General features: G+C 32.5%; 2 protein-coding genes across 4 annotated transcripts; both read right to left on the reverse strand.

The window, feature by feature from the left end:
* Positions 1-3,377: 3,377 nt before the first annotated feature.
* On the reverse strand, positions 3,378-7,262 carry LOC148207956 (uncharacterized). 2 transcript variants are annotated; one of them, XM_088118173.1, is made up of 7 exons: positions 6,939-7,262; positions 6,792-6,872; positions 6,524-6,700; positions 5,042-5,212; positions 4,673-4,882; positions 4,500-4,588; positions 3,378-4,014 (listed from the first exon to the last, which is right to left on the reverse strand). In XM_088118173.1, the coding sequence occupies exons 1-7, from the start codon at positions 7,018-7,020 to the stop codon at positions 3,472-3,474; spliced, it is 1,353 nt and encodes a 450-aa protein (XP_087974299.1). In that variant the 5' UTR covers positions 7,021-7,262; the 3' UTR covers positions 3,378-3,471. The 2 variants fall into 2 exon arrangements, with proteins under 2 accessions (XP_087974299.1, XP_087974298.1); XM_088118172.1 differs by having other exon boundaries at positions 6,792-7,262.
* A 5,037-nt stretch (positions 7,263-12,299) lies between these two features.
* Positions 12,300-18,238, reverse strand: LOC111018367 (potassium transporter 8). 2 transcript variants are annotated; one of them, XM_022294414.2, is made up of 8 exons: positions 17,535-18,238; positions 16,940-17,429; positions 16,784-16,837; positions 14,701-14,961; positions 14,567-14,619; positions 14,182-14,305; positions 13,842-14,096; positions 12,300-13,505 (listed from the first exon to the last, which is right to left on the reverse strand). In XM_022294414.2, exons 1-8 carry the CDS (start codon positions 17,571-17,573, stop codon positions 12,463-12,465), a joined length of 2,319 nt encoding a protein of 772 aa, XP_022150106.1. In that variant the 5' UTR covers positions 17,574-18,238; the 3' UTR covers positions 12,300-12,462. The 2 variants fall into 2 exon arrangements, with proteins under 2 accessions (XP_022150106.1, XP_087974302.1); XM_088118176.1 differs by lacking the exon at positions 17,535-18,238 and having other exon boundaries at positions 16,720-16,837; positions 16,940-17,111.
* Positions 18,239-18,569: the final 331 nt, after the last annotated feature.

Genomic DNA, 18,569 nt, shown 5'->3' on the forward strand with positions numbered 1-18,569 from the left:
AAAACGTATCTTAATTGATGTAATTTTATTTTAATTATTTATTATTTATTAATATTCAATAAATTGTTATACTAAAAATAAAATAAATTAGAATTTATTATTATTTTAATTAAGAAAAAGATTAGCACAGTAATGTATTTGTAATTAGCAAGAAAGAAAAAAAATGGTATATTAGTAATTTTTATATATCTGATTCCGATTTCAATTTCAGAAAGTTTTAGTAAACAATATCAAAGAATTTTGATTTCGATTCTAAAAGATTTCTGGTAAACATCATCAAATGAATAATATTATCATTCTGATTCTTGGTAAACAAATATGGTCTTGTCACGTTAAGTTTTATTTGGAATCCTTCATCTCTCCCTTCCTTTATTACGGGTCAAAAATAACATTGTCATGTGGAAAATAAGGTCGGAAGGATCAAATCTCTCTTGAAGAACAAATAAGGGGAGACAACCTTCATACTTACCACTCAACGGTTGATAGACCTTCAACACAACAAAAGAAACCATTGGTCAGATAACTTGTCAGATGCACCTCCTACAAATAGAACGCTTCACTCCACTATTAGATATCACATTCTATGATTTTCTAAATTTATTTAGGTAATTTTTTCAAGATGATGACTTGATTGATTTTTTTTATAGTATTACTATTTATATTTCAAATTAAATCCACAAGAATATTAATAAAATTAAAATAAAAAGTTAAACACATAAAATATGAATGATAATAATTCTATTGTATAAAAGAAGTTGAAACACGACAATTTTATATTATAGTCTAAACTTTTAAAAGTAGTTTAAACATGACAATTTTATATTTTAGTCCAAACCTTTACTAACTATTAAATTTAAAATAATCTCAAATAGTAAAATTCATAGTATATAAGATGTAAAGTTAATAAAAAAAATTACCTTAGATCATGAGTTTCCAAAATTTCGACTCATTTAGATGATGTAAAATTGAAATTAAAATTATGCAAAATAAGAACAATGGAATATGAAAATAATGATTTTAAATAAGAAAAAAAAATCAATACAATAATTTACTTTTAAAAAATACCTAATGGTAATGTATAAATTAAAAATAAAAATGAGTCTTGAAATTGAAGGTAACAATTAGACCATAAAAGTCTTACCAATCTATATATTCTCTTCTTTTTCATTTTTTTAAATCTACATATTTGATTGTAAAAAAAAAAAAAAAAAAAAAAAAGTGGATATATTTGTATAGAAAATTTACAAATTCTTTTTTTAAAAATAGGCCTAATCTACCATCTATTTTCTTTTTTTAGAAGTAAAATTAACGTAGGCACTGACTGACATGAGGGGGGCTGGTGTCGGTAATTGTCACTATGCCAAAGGCAGATTTTTAAATTGAAGTGTTGGCTTCTCTGGTACAAATCTTCTATAATCAATTGACTCAATTGTTTTTTTTTTTTTTTTCAACTCCCATTTTGCTCCTTTAACTTTACCAAAATAGTAATTTTGATCCCCAAAACTTTCATAAGGTTTGTTTTAGTCGTTCAACTTCAAAAAAATAATTATTAGATTGTTTCTCTACCTAAAATAATAAAATTTTGTTAGTAAATCTGTGTGGTTTGAAATTTGTATAGATATCCGAAACTATGTTATTAATTTGTTAAAATCAAAATAGACATAAAGACTGAAATGATTATTTTTTTTATCAATAAAAAAAAACAATTACTTCTTTTATGTTTTGTTTCACGTTAAGAATTTAAAAGAAATGATTTCAAATTCAGGGTTCTAAATTATAGAAGGAAACGAAAATAAAATATTTATTTTACCATTACGCCCTTATAATTATAAAACAAAATCCCAACAACCTTCCTCTATATCAAAACACTAGTATGAATTTTCGTCATCCGGACTCATCTCATTGCCTCCATCTTTTTTATTCCTCCTCTTCCTTCATCTCCCTTTTATTTCTTCATCTCCTCTTTTCTATCTTCTCTTTATACCTTATTCTCCATTTTATTTCTTCTCTTTTTATCTCATCTTCTTCTCCATTTCTCCTTCTACATCTTTCTCTCTTTTCTCTCTTCTTTTTTACATCCTTTTCCATTTTTTTCTCTTTTTATCTCATCTCATCTTGATTTGCTTTCTCTCATTTTATCTATCTCATTTTGGTTTAGTTTGATTTCTTCAATTAAACTTATTGCAAGGATAAAATTGTAATATAGTCAACTTTCAATTAAAATCCTAACAAATCCGACCTATTTTGGATGATTTTTTTTTTTGGAACAAAACGGGATTTCAAATTAGATTGGATTTCAAATTCTATTTTTTTTAATCCAACCAACATGAGAAATGATTTTAAAATCATTCTGACTTGAAAATCCTCCTAAATCCGAGCTTGCAAATAACGGGTTAAATATTAGGGACTAAACATATATATATTTTGAAAGTTTAGGATCAAAATTGAATAAACGTATTCTTTTGTAGGGCCAAATAAAAAGTTGAACATTTTAGAGTCATATTTATAACTTTAAATAGTTCTTAATAGGTGGTTGAAATTTTAAAGTTGTTTATATATGATTTATATATTAGACTAAATATATATTCGAGTTACTGTGTTATACCTTTCTCATTCGTGAACGTCTAAAAGTACATTTTAAAAATTTTTACATAGAACTTTAATAGGTCATTATTTTCACCAATTAAAAGTACATTTTAGAAATTTCCATAATAAAAATAGTTTTAAGAGTTATAAAAACATATTAAAAACAGACTTAAAGCGCTTTTAAATAAAACATTTAATTAATTTTGTTTCAAAATGATTACAAAATAAATATTTCACATAAAAACAATTTTTTCGAAAAACATCTTAAAACTCACATTTATTTTAAGATTTTTTAAAAAGTAAAGACGGAACAAACAACATTCTAAAAGTGCCAAAACGAGTTTGGCTCAATGATAATTACCTCCAACCAAGAGGTTGTGAATTCGATCCTCCGCCCATATGTGTTGTACTAAAAAAATCATTCCAAAAGTTAAACAACATCGGAAGTAAAGTTTACAAACATCAATTTTTTTAATTTTTTTTAACAATATAAATAATTTTGTCTCATAACTTTTTTTTAATTTAATTTACTTTTTTTCTTGCTTTAGACGATGTTTCTATGTTAAAGTTCAGATATTAGAATTCAAATGCCAAAAGAATCGAGATTTAAAAAATATATATTTCTTTATAGATAGAGTTAGGGATCGAAACTATAGTTGAACCAAGATATTAAATGATATCTGTTGTCATACTTAAAAAAAAATATATGCGTTTTTTTTAGTATAACAATATGTATGTCTTTTGGTTAGAATATATTCCTTAATAACTTGGGTTGACAATATCCATATTAATTAAATGTAAAATTCAATATAATTTTTATTATATCATTTTGAATAAACGAATTTATGATATCATACAAGTGAGGTTAAGAAATCAATCAATTTGCTAATCTCTCATTCTCCTCTCACCACCAACAGAACACTTCTCTTCCTTTTGTTCATAGAGTTGCACTTCTTCTTGTACTTCACCGAACACAATCTCATTTCTCTCACAGCTTCTTTTGCACCACATCTTTGGACTGGATGGATATGCCTGCTCTTCCCATTGATCGCCACCATCGTCGGCCCAAATGTGCCTGTAACGGTGGACGTTCTCGAGTCCCGTTGCCGTGTAAGAGTAAGGTCTGCTGGCCATTGTATGCAGCGGTTTGCGGTCGTGTGGAACTGCAAATCTTTCCTGCACGCCGAGCCGTGACTGCTCGATGTGGGGGTGGGATGGCTTTCTTCTAGCTCCAAGAAGCAATGCCACAAATATTTCTGCTGCTGATGAGCCAGTGTTGAGGAAAAGCTTGCAGAGGGAACAAATTATATTCTCTCCTGGTTGATTATCTTCTTCCTCTTCACTAGGAATGAAGGGATGCCTGACCGATTTCTTGAGTCTCTGATATGGAGGAATCGATGTAAAGTTCCTCGAGTTAGCTCTTGAATCCTGCAAAATATAGGAAGGCATTTCGAGAAAAGAGAAACAGAAGTTCAGGAAAGGTAGAAAACTGTGACTGCAAGTTTTGTTCTATGTCAAAGAATAGCCTGGCCACTCCCTCCTAGGGACAAAGCAGAAACATTGGTAGACATATTGAAACTCATCAGAAACAAATCTTTTTGTCTTAGACTCATTGAAACTCAAATTGAACCAAATTGTAAACTTTTGGTTCATACCTCGCGTCAAACTCATTAGGACGGTCAAAAATGTCAAATCTCAAATTCATAGAAATATGAGTAAAAATATTGAAAAAAAATATCAATGTTGATAGATAATATTTTACTGTATTGCAAACATTTGTCAGTAAGGCTATGAAATATCAGTTAAAATATTGGAAAATGTCAATGTTAGATGGATATTGCACTCTATTGCTACATTATCTATAACACTGTAATAAACTACAGTTTGTTTTGTAAGATTTGAGATGACATTACATTTTTTGAAGAAAACATTGCCGACACTCTACATTGCAGACATGCCAAAGTGTAACCCGAAAGCACGGCTGCAGTTAGCATAGCCATCCCTACAACAACAGAACATAGTTTAGATTGCTGAATATGAGAGAAAAAATGGCATCCAATGATGATTTTCTTTGGCTACAATGTACCTAAGAGGAAGCTACCATCATATTCGTCGGTACAATCATCAGTGCGAAGTTGAATCTCCCGAATTGCCTGGTTTCCTCTGTCAATTACCAGAAGCGAGCAGCTTCTTCCTACATAAACTACATCAAAATCATTGGAGAACTTTGCGTCTTCACTAGGACCATCAACATGGCCACTTTTCCTCCATTTGCCACCAGCAATCGTAGTAACTCCTGCAAAAGAACTATAAACGACTTATATACAATTAACAGATCCCAAAACTAAGATGACTGAATGGAAATTCTTCGGTAAACTAAATGAACAAGGAGTGGATAAGAGGCAAGATTCATAATCGAGGCACGCAACGCTCTCGAACTGATTTAGGAAAGTACCGGCATCACTGATTTTCCTTATAGCCCTGTTCTTTGTATCTGCAATGTAAATATTTCCTCTTTGATCCACTGTTAGCCCTCTTGGATGACTCATTCTTGCATCACTTAGCTTACCATCCACGTGTCCAGAGTATCCTTCAGATGATCCTGCGAACAGCTTGGACCTGCAAACTGCATATAGTTCCTGTTTTCAGCAAAAGAAAAAACTAGAGCGACCAACAGTTCATCAAATTAATAAGAGAAATTATACACTGGCTGAGTTATCGAACAATCTTCCCCAGCGAACCTGAGTGAGATGGCATATATTTGTTCATTTAATATTTAGATACTTAGAATATCGAATTTAAATCTAGAACTATAGCTGAATGGCTTATCACTAGGTAAGAGAAAGAGTAGAAGCATTTGCAGGATATTACAAATCATTGATTGGTCATAGGTGAATTTGAAAAATATGCTATTTATATTTTTATCAATATTAGAAAAAAAAGCAGGTACATTCCATTACCATAGACTGGTAGCTAAATTTCTAAATGACTCGTCAATTAGTCAACCACCTACCTAAAATATTAAGGACCCTCTGATAACGTTTATGTCTCTAGTTACTTATTTCCCATTTCCAAAATAATATCCTTGAAAAGTATATTGAAACACAACAACCATATAGCCAAATATACATGCCTTTCTTCTTCGTGAAGCTCAAACCCATTGGATTCGTAAAAAGTAAACCTTAATTAATTAATTTCGGTACGTCAAAGACTGGAATCATGGTTGCTAAAGCTGAAAGGCTAAGGGCTAATGAAGCTTAATATTGGTATAACATCAAACTAATAGATCACTAATTATGATGCAAAACTCAAAAAAGGGTAGTTTCACATCAAAAGGTGAGTGAGTCTTCTGCTAAACAAAAGCTTATGAATAAAGGAAAGTATTCTCATCTACAATTGGAATCAACTAATACCTTAAGAAAGCAAAGAATATGTTGAAAAAATAATTAAAAAATAATAATAAGAAGATGTCCAGAGTTTGAAGTAAAGGACTAGCAGCTACCACAAAGCTAGACAAAGAACAAACCGAGCTGACTGACAACCATAGCTATAAGAATACTAAATTTCCAATTGTAATTTCTGTATTTGCCACTTTTTTATATTTTGGTCATGGTACCAATTTCAATTTAGTTCAATACATGAAATGATTGCATATATTCAATGTTATGTCATGTCAATGTTTTGTTACTATTTAGGATTGTTTTAAACGTATAAGAACTAAAACGAGAAAAAGAATGACGAGAATGCTAAATGACAAAAGTGCCAAAGATAGAGCTAACCCGTGTCTAACTTAACAGCAAAGACATTGGTAACAACCATCCTTGCTGGTCAAAAATTCGAATTCTCGCTCCAATATTCATTATAAAAGTACCAGAGCTAGATATATAATCTAAGCTACACAATTGAACTGACAAATTAGTACAGCAAGAGGACTTACATTGAGAAAATGGCATAGTTATCTTGTGAACATTACTATTTTCTGCATCCAAAATCAGAAGATCCCCACTCGGAGACACCCCCACAGAGTAAGGCTCAATTCCCAGCTTACTACCATCAAACACAGTCTCAACAACATACCCCGTCTCAAACTTAATCATCGAACGGGTAGAAACGGCTGAAAAACCAATCAAATAAATAATGCCCAAAAATCCATTAAACACACAAAAAAAAACGCTCAAAATTAGGGCTGAGGAAACGAATCGAACCAATTTTAGAGACCGAATTGATCGCCCATATCCAATTTACAAGGGCAGAAACCGCCTTGGACAAAACCCCTGCTATAATTTCTGCAACGAAACGAAAACGCCTGAACAGAGATGAAGAATGAGGAGAGAAGATTACAGGCGCCGTACCTGTGGGCAAGCCAGAAACTGAAGAAAACCACCCAAAAAGGACCGCCAAAATGGCCGCCAAAAGGACCAAACGCCTCGCCATTTTCGATGTTTGGTTAAACAGAGAGGTAACACGTCGTCGGAACGGCGGGTAACATGGCGACGTGACAAGAGTATTCTTGTTGGGAGGGAGACTGTAGAATGGATCGGCGATGATTTTGATAAAAGTGGAAGTTGTTGAGATGAAGGGAAATGGCGGCGAAATGCGCCGAGGAAGAAGAAGAAGAAGAAGAGAGAAACAGGGGCGAGAGCTCTGTAAAAGAAAGAACTATCAAGACCCGCGAAAGGTGATGGTGAGTGGCTTTTATATGTTAATTTAAAACAGTACAAAATTAAATCTTTTTTTTGTTTTTTTTTTAAATTTTATTGCTTAAAAAAACTTTTGGTCATGAGTTTGTATATTCAAATTGGTAAGTACCTATGGGTAAGAGTTTACTTCCTGCGTCAATCTCAACTTATTAAAACATATACTTTCGATTAAAAAATCACAAATTTGACTCATCACCTTACATATTTTATTAAAAAAATAATTTAATCTCTATTATAACTTTTTTGTTAAGTTTTTTATATAGGTAAATCGATAAACTAACGAAAAACCAAATGTGTTTATAAATTATAAAAACTAAATCGATATACGATAAAAATCAACAATTAATTTTAATGAGATTTTTTACAACATAGGAATAGGTTATTATAAATTTTAAACTATATAAATTGAATTGTTACATTGTAAAGTCTGTGGATTGTTACCAATTTGAAAGTATAATGTTTAGGGAGTAATCATTACTTTAGCAAAAGTACGGTAATTAAATATGTTTTGCTATTTTTTTTCTTTATAAAAGAAAGTGTTGTCTAAGTTTTATTTCGTTTCGGTCCTAGTTTTGAATTTTCTATTTTAATCTATAAACTTTGAAAATTATTTTATTTGAGTTGTTAGGAATACGTTATCAAACACAGTTTCAATAAATTCTTAAATTCAGATTCAATTTCTGTGATCCCCTACCAAACATATACTTGAAAACAGTGAATACATAATATACAATTTTTGTTTTCATTGAATCTATAATTTTCAAATTCATGTTTTTAGATAACGAACCAAACACACCCTTAAACTACTTATTGATGTTTCAAATGTGTGTGTTAACATTTTGAGGTAGGCATGTATCAGAACCTCTAGTCTTCTAGTTTAGACAGAGGTTGGATGAGACGTTAGATGACATAACAAAATAATAGAGGGTAAAACATAGTTGCCACATTTTCAACTTTGTTACACAGAAAAATAATTTCCAAATATGACAATTATTTCTCTTGTATATCATTGGTGTATTATTTTTGTATCATCGATAAATCATTAGAATACTTTTTTTTTAGTTCAACAACATTCAGGATGGAGATTTGAACCTCTTCTAAATAGTTGATGGAGTCTTCTTCAAAGAATGACCTTTTGGTCAATGATATATATCTTAATCAATTGAGTTTTGTTCAGGTTGGTAAATTAACTACCACTAATATATCATTTATGAGATAAAGTATATCATTGATAAACTTAATATAAAATATATCATTAATATACTATTTCTGTATCATTCTAAAGACATATCACTATTATATTATTTTTGTATCATTGATAAAGTATACAACGGATATATCTATATAAAATACATTACTAATACACATATATCGATCACATACAAATTCTTATATTTGTGCTGTTTTTGTAAAATTTTTTATCATGCGACTAAGTAATCTACTATTATTTAGACCAGACCTAGTGTTATCATGCAAGTCCCAAATAACATTATGAACCAAAATATTTAATTATTAAAAATTTATAAACTAAAAACAGACATTTCAAACGTTCGATAACAACAAGAGTTAAAAACCTATGAAATTTCATGGGCTAAAATGAGATTAAAACACATTTTTAGTGATTATGTATGTTGCTTGTTTTGTATTTTTTTTTCGGGGAAGTAAATAGGTTTTTTAATCATGGCTAAGTTTTAAGAAGATTTTAGCTAAATTTTAAAACTAATATATGTATATGTATGTACACATACACCGAGAAGTTAATTATTGAAAAACAAAAACAAAAACCAATAAAATACAAATATATATATATTTTTTAAATATTAAATCATAAATATTTGGTCACCATTCAAACATTTGATCTTATACATCTCAAACAAAAAAATTACTTAATAAAAATGATAACAGGAAATTAGAGCTTCAGTATCAACATTGATATATGGGACTAGGTACAAAAAAAAATTTAAGTAAATGGCTAAATTTTACCACGCTGTTTATTAGTTTATAATTTTACAAAAATGACTAAAAAATATATTTGGAATTTTACATTATTTTCCCACAATGCCTTCTTATGTTGTTTTGGGAATTTACAAAGTATTTAACAACCCCAACAAACTTTGTTATTCAATTCAAATTTTGTTTCCTACCTCCAATGATTTTATCTTAATTATTTTAATTCTTTTATTAGTAATTTCAATTAATTTAAACGTATTACCAGTGCCATTATCTTCATCTCATCTTATGTCATTCTACTGTATCTTCTTCTTTTAGCTCCTTTCTTTGTAACAATGGTAAATGTAGTAATTACAATTTTATATGGTGGTACGTGGAATGAAAAAAATGGATACAACAATTTCAACATCTCTCAAATGTTAATCTGGAAGGATGGTACGTTGTTGTAACTTATCGAAGACATTAGGAAGAATATTCATTTAACAGAAGGTGAAAAAGTTTTATGCATATCATTGGTCAAGAATGATAGTCACAAGTCTCTTATTATAAGACTAGCTAAAAATAAAGATGTCTCATGGTTTTTAACTATGTTGTCGAATGAGTTGGAGACAAAGTACTGCATTGTCGTTGATACTGTGGATACCCATATTGACTCCATATATGGAAGTGGGAAACTATTTCCGACGAATGTAAATATCGAAATTTACCCTAGCCATGAGAGTTCTACACAAGTGCACTCCACACTAGATAGTATTGTTGTAAACACTCCCATTGACCCCATGAATGGAGGTGAGACATCAGTACAGACATCCCACCATAAATGCAAGGAACTCATATTAATGGATCCGAGTCAAATTCATGGTTTCCCGTCCAACTTTGTACTGAAAAAAGATTGTGCTTTTCTAAACAAGGAAGAATTGAAGAAGACAGTTTACTTTGTAGCCTTAAAATGTAGTTTTCAGTTCAAAACAGTAAAATCCAACAAAAAACAGTTGGTTTTAAAGTGCAATTAGTACCTCCGTTCTTCTCATTGCTTAGATGGCAAAATATGGGTTATTAGGAAATATGTGGAGGAACATAGTTGTTCTATTGATGTTGTAAAGAATGATGGTTAGTTAGTGTGTGAAAACAATCATGGACATGAAAAATAACTGCTCGAGATATTATTAATTACACTTGAAAGAACCATGGTGCTAATATTACAAAGCTTGGAGAGGTAAAGAGAAGGCATTGGAATCAATTATGGGGTCAGCCGAAGAGTCGTACGCGCTCATTCCGTTGTGTGCATCAAGGTTGATCGAGAAAAATTCAGGTAACGTATATATATGTATTGATACTGTAGATCTGTTGTATATATGTATATATATCAAACGTTATCATCACAGTATATTTTTTACTGATTCTTCAATTTGGTGTGTATGTGTAGATTTACTAGTAATTATCATGCAGAAATGTATACAGCTCATGAGATCGACGTTATAAGCATATTCAAATATTTCTTTATGAGTTTGTCTCCTTCTATAGTAGGATAGAAACACTGCTTGAAGGATGCTGATTGGAGCAGCGGCGTCGAAGGATGTGGGCGGCTCTACCCTCTACAAATTGAGGAAGGTAATGTATTTTTTTTAGTGTTGATTTTTTTAAAAACAATAAAAATATTCCTCCCTAATAATATTTACTCTCTGATTTTGTAAATCTTATATCAAAGATGAGTAAATTTTAAAATCTACCCCAACACAATATTATCAATTTTAATAATATTTACTCTCTTGTTTTTTTTAGTTCTCTTCGAATTAATGTTGATTTTTTAAAAAACCTTTATTTTTTTTTAAACCATATTCCTCCCTAATAATATTTAATACCCTTCTTTTTTAAATCTTATATTAAAGATGAGTAAATTTTAAGATCTACCCAACACAATCTTATCAATTATTTTTAAATTTACTTTATTAGTAATTTTAAATTAGATTTAAGATAATTATTTTAATCTGATTTATTTTTTTTATTAGATAGGGTTGATTCCCTAATATTTTGTTTTTGTTATTCGTAAAAATCTTAAATCCCTACAACTATGCATATATACCTAATTTTGTTACAAAGGTATATTTGTCTGAACATTTTTTCAGAAAACCATTTAGCCATTATTGCAATACGTTTGACCATTTTTTAAAACGGGTTATTAAATTTGGCAATTCCTGCAATTGCCCCCATTATCTATCGCTAGTCATTCAAAATCTTTATTTAATCTATTTTTAAATTAATGGTTAAAAAATACATTTGATTTTTATACTTTGAAATAACAATTTAGTTCCTAAATTTCGGTATGTAACATTTGAGCCATGTACTTTCATTAGTTTGTACCATTTTAATCCTTGTAGTTTAAATTAGTAAAGATTTATTAAAAATATTGTTAGGACATTATCAATTACTCAAAGAGTTATAGACTAAATGTATTTATAAACAATAAAGACTAAATCATTATCTACTAAAAATTAATATTTCACTTAGATAAGATTTTTCATGGTAAAGATTAAATTGTTACAAAATATAAACTATAGAGACTAAACCGTTACATATCAAAGTTTAATATTAAATTGTTGTAAACTTAAAAAGTATATGAATTAAACTAATGGACTAAATTATAACTTTAATGAAAAAAGTAAGGACCAAAAGTATTTTGTTAACCTGAATTAAATATACCACTTTCTTTAAATATTAAAATTTAACTATTCAATAAAATACGTCAAAGCGAGTATATAGTTCAGCGGTAGTTGACATACATCTCAAACCATATGTCCAACTAAAAAATTGTGACTTTTAATCCCTACCATTATACCAAAAAAAAAAAAAATTACAAATAAACATTTGAAAATTTTTAAATAAACTAAAAATAATTAGCATCACTATTATCTTCATATTAGTGATATTTTGTTTATTTTCTTTACTTTGTATTTTTTTTGCACTTATATAAAAATGTCAATTTATCCTTCGTATCAATGTCAAACCCAAAGATATATTAAGAAATGTTGACGAAAATTTAATATTCTAATCAAGAAGGAGAAATAAAAAAAGGCCTTTTAATTCCTTTCATTGGGTGGATGTGTAGAGTTTGGGAGGAAGCAAGTTGTAAAATTACAGAAAGATCAAAGCTTGGGCAAAAATGCTTTTATTATATACAATGAGAGACTAGAGAATGCACAAAGTGGAAGTTAACCAAAAAAGAAAATCAAACTTGGTAGATCATCCCCACTTCTAAAGTAGAAGCATGAGGCACACTCCAAGCATAACTTGGCCCTCTTGAGTTCCTCCTCAAAAAATCATACCCATAATTTATCACCACTTTCTTCACCCAACCTGATCCCCTCTTTGCCTTCACATATGAATGCCCCATTATGAAAGCCATTCCTGCCTCTCTTGCCTCCATTAGCTCTTGAAGCTCCCTCCTTGCCTCTACTTCCATTCGCGGGCTCTCTGGTACGACGAACCTCACTCTTTTCCTCACCTTTTGCGGAGATTTTATCTCCCTGAGCTCTGATGTCTCCGCGGTTTCTCCTTCATCCTCGCACATTCTCACTCCATCTACTTGTGTTGAAGATGTCCCCACCACTGTCATTTTCTCGCTCTCTTCTAGATCTTCTAGTTTGACGTTGGTTTCTTGCTTCTCGGATCGGATGAACTCTGCGATACTGCACATCAGGTCCTTCTCGAACTCCATGTCGTCCTTGTGGATGTCGCGGTAGCCGTACCGTGCTATGCAACGGTAGAGACGATACTCTTTTGGCCCGACTCTTCCTACTAGGAATCTCTCTCCAGGTCTGACGTGTGGGACTGGGACGGATTTGACACAGAGGAAGACTAGGACCTGGTGGAAGGCGGGGAGGTTTGTTACAAAGTGGGAGAAGATGGCGGGGATTCCTGTCACAAGCTCGGTGTATATGAGGCCGATTCCACGTACTCGAACAATGCCTAAGCTGGGACCTAGGCCAAGGAGCCAGTTGATCGAAACTTTGTTTTGAACGTCGAATTCGTATTTCTTGCGTGTTCCGTAATGCCATACGTACATGACTATTAGGAAGATGAGCGAAAGTGCGATGGGAACCCAAGCCCCTTCTCGAAACTTGATGAGGGATGCTGAGAAGTAGAGTGATTCAATGGAGCCGAAAACAAGTATGAAGGCAATGGCAAAGAGAAAACTTTTGTGCCAGCACAAGATGATGACTACAGACATTAGGCATGTGGTCACCAACATAACAGTTATAACTGCTAAGCCTGCAATAAATTCGACACAACGATCAGTCTTACCAAGTAAAATAACCGAAACACCATAACCGCAAATCTAAGCAAGGTCGGGGGATGGTAGACTTTATATATATCACAATCAACTTGGTCGAAAGTAGGAGTTTGGAGGAGAAAGTAGGAGTTTGGAGGAGTATATGTGGTTTAGAGTAGTAAATTTTCTATTCCCTGTAGACTCAATGAGATAAAAATAACTTCAAAGAAAGACAGTTTTCCCCAAGTCAACTAGATTAGCAGTTACAACAAAAACAAAAATCTAAACCTGAATGACTAGAAAAATGAAGAAAGTCATTCAAGTGGAAATTATACCTGATGCATTGCCCATTCGTTTCGTGTCTCGAAAGCCACCAGTAATAGCCAAGCATAAGAGCATCAACGTCCAATTGATCTCCGGTATATAAATCTGACCGTGGATCTTTGAGGAGGTATGTACAATTTTGACCCTCGGAAAGCAACCTAAGGCAGAGCACTGTTTTATTATCGAGAAAGTTCCGGTAATGACAGCTTGACTTCCTACCACCGCGGCTAAAATGGCGATCACAAGAACGGGCCATCTTATTTTCTCTGAAACATAAAGATAACGGTTGAATTCCTTTGACAGTTAAATATATAACTTGTCTCCAATGCACCAACAAATTTGTACACCTACCAGGGACAGACACATAAAATCCGATTCGATAGTCGGTTTCCACGCTGTGATGTTGAGAAAGATAAGCAGCTTGTCCCATGTATGCCAGGACCAAAGATGGATAAACCACAAAAGAGAAAGCAATCTGCAGTAGAACAAATTTCTGTAAGAAGATGAATTTTCAACTCCTTTGTATCTCTTGCGCTTCAAACAGAATATGAAATCTACAAATACATATGGCTAATAGTTGACACTTATCTCATGAGATTAGTCGAGGTGTGCACAAGCTAGTGCTAGCCTCGACCCTCGTAAATATTGGAGGGAGCGGGAGAGGGGAGGTCAATAGCTTGAATGAATTTTATAGACGACAAAGATGCAAAGTTTCAGCTGATTGAAAAAGAAATACCTTGATAGATAGCTGCGAGAAGTGCCCGAGATCAGCAAACATTGCTTCCGAACCTGAATATCAGACAGGCAACTTCAGATAACTTAAAAGGACAAGAATAAAAAGGGGAGAAGATGAAAAAGAAGATGGATTACCTGTCATACATAGCAGGATCCCGCCGAGGGCCATCCAACCTCCCCTTTGGGTCTTCTTCAAAAATTTGTACATGTAATATGGGGAGAGTGCTTGGTAAACTTGGGGATTCCAGTAGAATATATTGTACAGGCCTATGGCACTAATACACAGGAGCCAGGTAATTACAACTGGTGCAAACAAAAATCCAACTCGATGGGTTCCGTAATGTTGAATCGCAAACAGGAATACCAATATGACACACGCAACTGGGACTTCAATATCTACATAAAACAAGAAAAAAGAAGGTTATCAAACAGCGCCTAAACACCAACTATTATAACTTTCATAGTTTACTGGCATGATGAGTGAATACTGATAGGTCCCTCATTAACCAGAGGAGACCGCAAAATATAGCAAACAGTGTCTAACATGATGCACTTATATACTCGAACCAAAGGACTGATTTCTACTGTATTCATTTGTTCGTTTCGTCTAGTACTATGGAGAAACAAGAAGATGCTATTCATATGATGGCCAAAAGCAAAAGCATGTTGTTCAAACAACTCTATTCTGCCTAATAAGATAAACAAGCATAGATTTAGCAAGAGAAAAGGGCAATGCAGAATAATAACAGTCATTTAGTATTATAACAACTCTGATACGGTTTCGACACTGTCGATGCAGAATCTGAGTATGGCAGAAAAGCTTTCAAAATGCAAACAAAGTTGTTTTAACAAACATCCCGAGGACACAGTAAGTAATGAAACCGAATAGCTTGTCAAGGCCAAATTAGTAATTATTTTCTAATGTCACTGTTAGCAGACAACAGCAACTCACGATCAGAAAAGAAAAGTTTACTAGTACAAGTTAAAAGGACCCATCAACAATAATGGATGCTCGATAAAAACCCGCTACCAGAACGATGTTACTTCCTGATCAACATTACTACGATAGTAAAAGAGCTAGTCGAAGTCGGGTGATATGGAAATTTCAATGGTGACTTAGAAGGCAAATAGTTTGACCAAGAGATGAATGATTGCACTGACTTGTTCAAGAGTTTTAGTCCAAAATCAAGCCTATAGCTGATTGCACTGTATTTTATTTTATTCTCATGGTCTTAATCCTAAAGCAGCAAGCCAAATAACATCAAAAAAGTTCAAACACTTTCAGTAAAAGTATTAATTTAACCCCTTTTTTATCTCTTTGCTTTTCTTCTTTACTTCACATGATAGTGATTTGACTATGATTGAAACTGAGGTGTTTGTATATCAATCATATAAGTAGAGACCCACAATAATTCATGTAATGTAATAATTGAACTATGAATCCCATGCTCATCCACTATTTCAAGTGTTTGCATTATAATAATAAACAATTATAACAAAAAGCTCCTCAGATTTGTATAGCTAAAGAAGGAAACATTTTAAATTTTCTAAAGCCTCTATACAAGCAGTCAGCAGACAAAGGAGAATAAAAAAATAAAAAAATGAAAAAAGTAAAAAGAAGCACAACCTCAAAATATTGACTACCAGAAATTGTGCCCAGACTTCTCTTCACGTTGCTAATAAAACTAATGGTTTTAAATCCCATTTTGGTCTCTGAACCTTCAAAATATCTCTTTTGGCCCTTGAACTTTTGGGTTTGTTTCATTTTGGTCTTTAAACTTTCAAAAGCTCTACTTTTGTACCTAACTTTTTTCTCAATGAAAAAAAGTAACTGACTTGGTATTTTACCTTTGTTTTGATTTTAACAAATTAATAATACAGCTTCAAGTATGTATACTACCGTTGTTTAACTTGAGAATGTTTCCAAATCGTATAGGCTAAAAATGAGTATCGGTAAGCAAATTTTAGGTGGCAAAATAATATGATAAGAACCAAATGTTACCTTTTTGGAAATTAAAATGATTAATTTTTACCGTTTAAGGACCAAAAATAGGATTTAGACCAAAACTAATTAAGAGAACCATTGAAAAAGAAGAAGAAGAAGAACCATTCATCTTCTTTCTACAAAAGATTGTTCAGAAAACCAAAAGAAACCTTCTGGGTTGATCAATTTTTTCCATGAAGATTCATCAAGCAAATTGGTAGCAGAGAAGCTTACAACGATGGTGCTCTTTAGCCATGGAAAGCTCCAGCCCAGAAACCGCAGAGAAAACTGCCATGGAAAGCCCCCCAAAACAATCAAGTTCCATCAATTCAAACTCCAAAACCACAAAAAAATCTGTAAAAACAGAACAAAATTAAGAATCCCCAATACCAGAAATTGCAGGTGTAAGAACTCCATCTCCAATCACCATACATGCCCCAATCAGAGCTAGAACCAGCAAAACCCTCTGTAACACTCTGTGCTTCTCTAATGTCGATTTCAATCTCGATCCACAAGTGTTCTTGGTGGTTAAATCGACCCCATCTTTTGTATATTCAGAGAGTTCCTCATCTGCGAGCTGGCAATTGGGCAGGGAGCTAACTCGGGCATGGCGGCAGAGCAATGAGTATAAGGCGAAAGTTCCCCCTTCGCCATTATCATCAGCTCGAAGCACAATAAAAACATACTTAATCAGAGGAATGAGAGTGAGGGTCCAGAAGACAAAAGAAAGAACCCCATAAATCTCCTCGTTGGTTTCAGAGTGTTGAATATCCTCAGCGAAAGTGCTTTTGTAGACATACAAAGGGGAAGTGCTCAAATCGCCATAAACTACCCCCAAGCTCTGGTAAGCCAAAGTTAAAACCGCTCTCCATGAATCTTTCTGCAAACAGAAGTGATTAAAATTCGAAATCAACAGAAGAAGAAGAAGAAGAAGAAGAAGAAGAAGAAGAGGAAGATGGAGATATTAGAGTGCCACGCGTTGTACCTTGAGTGGGTGGCGCCCAATAGCACTCTCCAGATCCATCAATGGCTAAATCAGAGTTTCAAAGGACTCGAAACCCATTAAAATTAAAGCGGAATGAAGACGACCCAGATGGCTAAACGCCCTCCCGAGTTCGCCAAATTCAAAATAAAACCAAACAGGTAACGTATCTTTAATGGCGGACCCAACAATGAAGAAGGCTCGGACAAATCAAGAACCAAAAACAGGAAGATGGTTGATGAAGAACACAAGAAAGAAGAAGAGTAGAAGCTTGAATTGGAAAAAGAAAAAAAAGAAAAACAGAAAAACAGAGCTACTAAGTAATGGGGGCGATATTTTGAGAGGATTTTTAGGGTGTGAAATGAAAACTGTGGAGGAACAATAACAATTATCTTCTTCTCCACTTGGAAGATTAAAGAGGGAATTTGAGTGGTGAGCTCAGGAAGCACGATTGGAGAAAAGTTATGAACCCACCAAAGAAAACCGACCCCTCCAAAAGCAAATTGCCTCACTCAACACTCACTGTAGAGTTTGAAGGCCGCATTTAAGGAAAAAAAGGTGCAAAAAAAATGAAAAATAAAACACCAAACACAAAACAAACGTTTGAATCTTGGTGGGTGCTTCTTCTTAATGGATCAAATCAAAATCAAAAGCAAAAGCTTCCTTTTTTTTCTTTTCCCCCTTTTTTCTGTTGGATTTGATGTATTTTGTGATTAGACACTTTGCTGTATTTGTTTTTCTTTTATATATAATCTTTAGATTAGGCACTGTTCATCTGATTTCGACCTAATTTTTTTAGCTACTGTACTTTGAGATGGGATTGTTTCATAAGAAAATTTGATGCTTTTCTGCAAAATATCATATATACAGATGAACGAAATTAGATTGAAATGATTTCTGGGAATTTTTTTAAATAAAAAAGTCTTAAAATAATTAATAATTAAAGAAAAATGGTCTTTGATTGATTTGAGTTTAAAAAAGTCTAAACAAGCATTGATTAAAAGGAAATTAAAACTATGATTTGAAAAGAGAAGGCAA

Source organism: Momordica charantia, unplaced genomic scaffold (assembly GCF_013281855.1).
Source record: "Momordica charantia cultivar OHB3-1 unplaced genomic scaffold, Mcharantia_2.0 BLBB01000014.1, whole genome shotgun sequence".
Classification (NCBI taxonomy): Eukaryota; Viridiplantae; Streptophyta; class Magnoliopsida; order Cucurbitales; family Cucurbitaceae; genus Momordica; species Momordica charantia.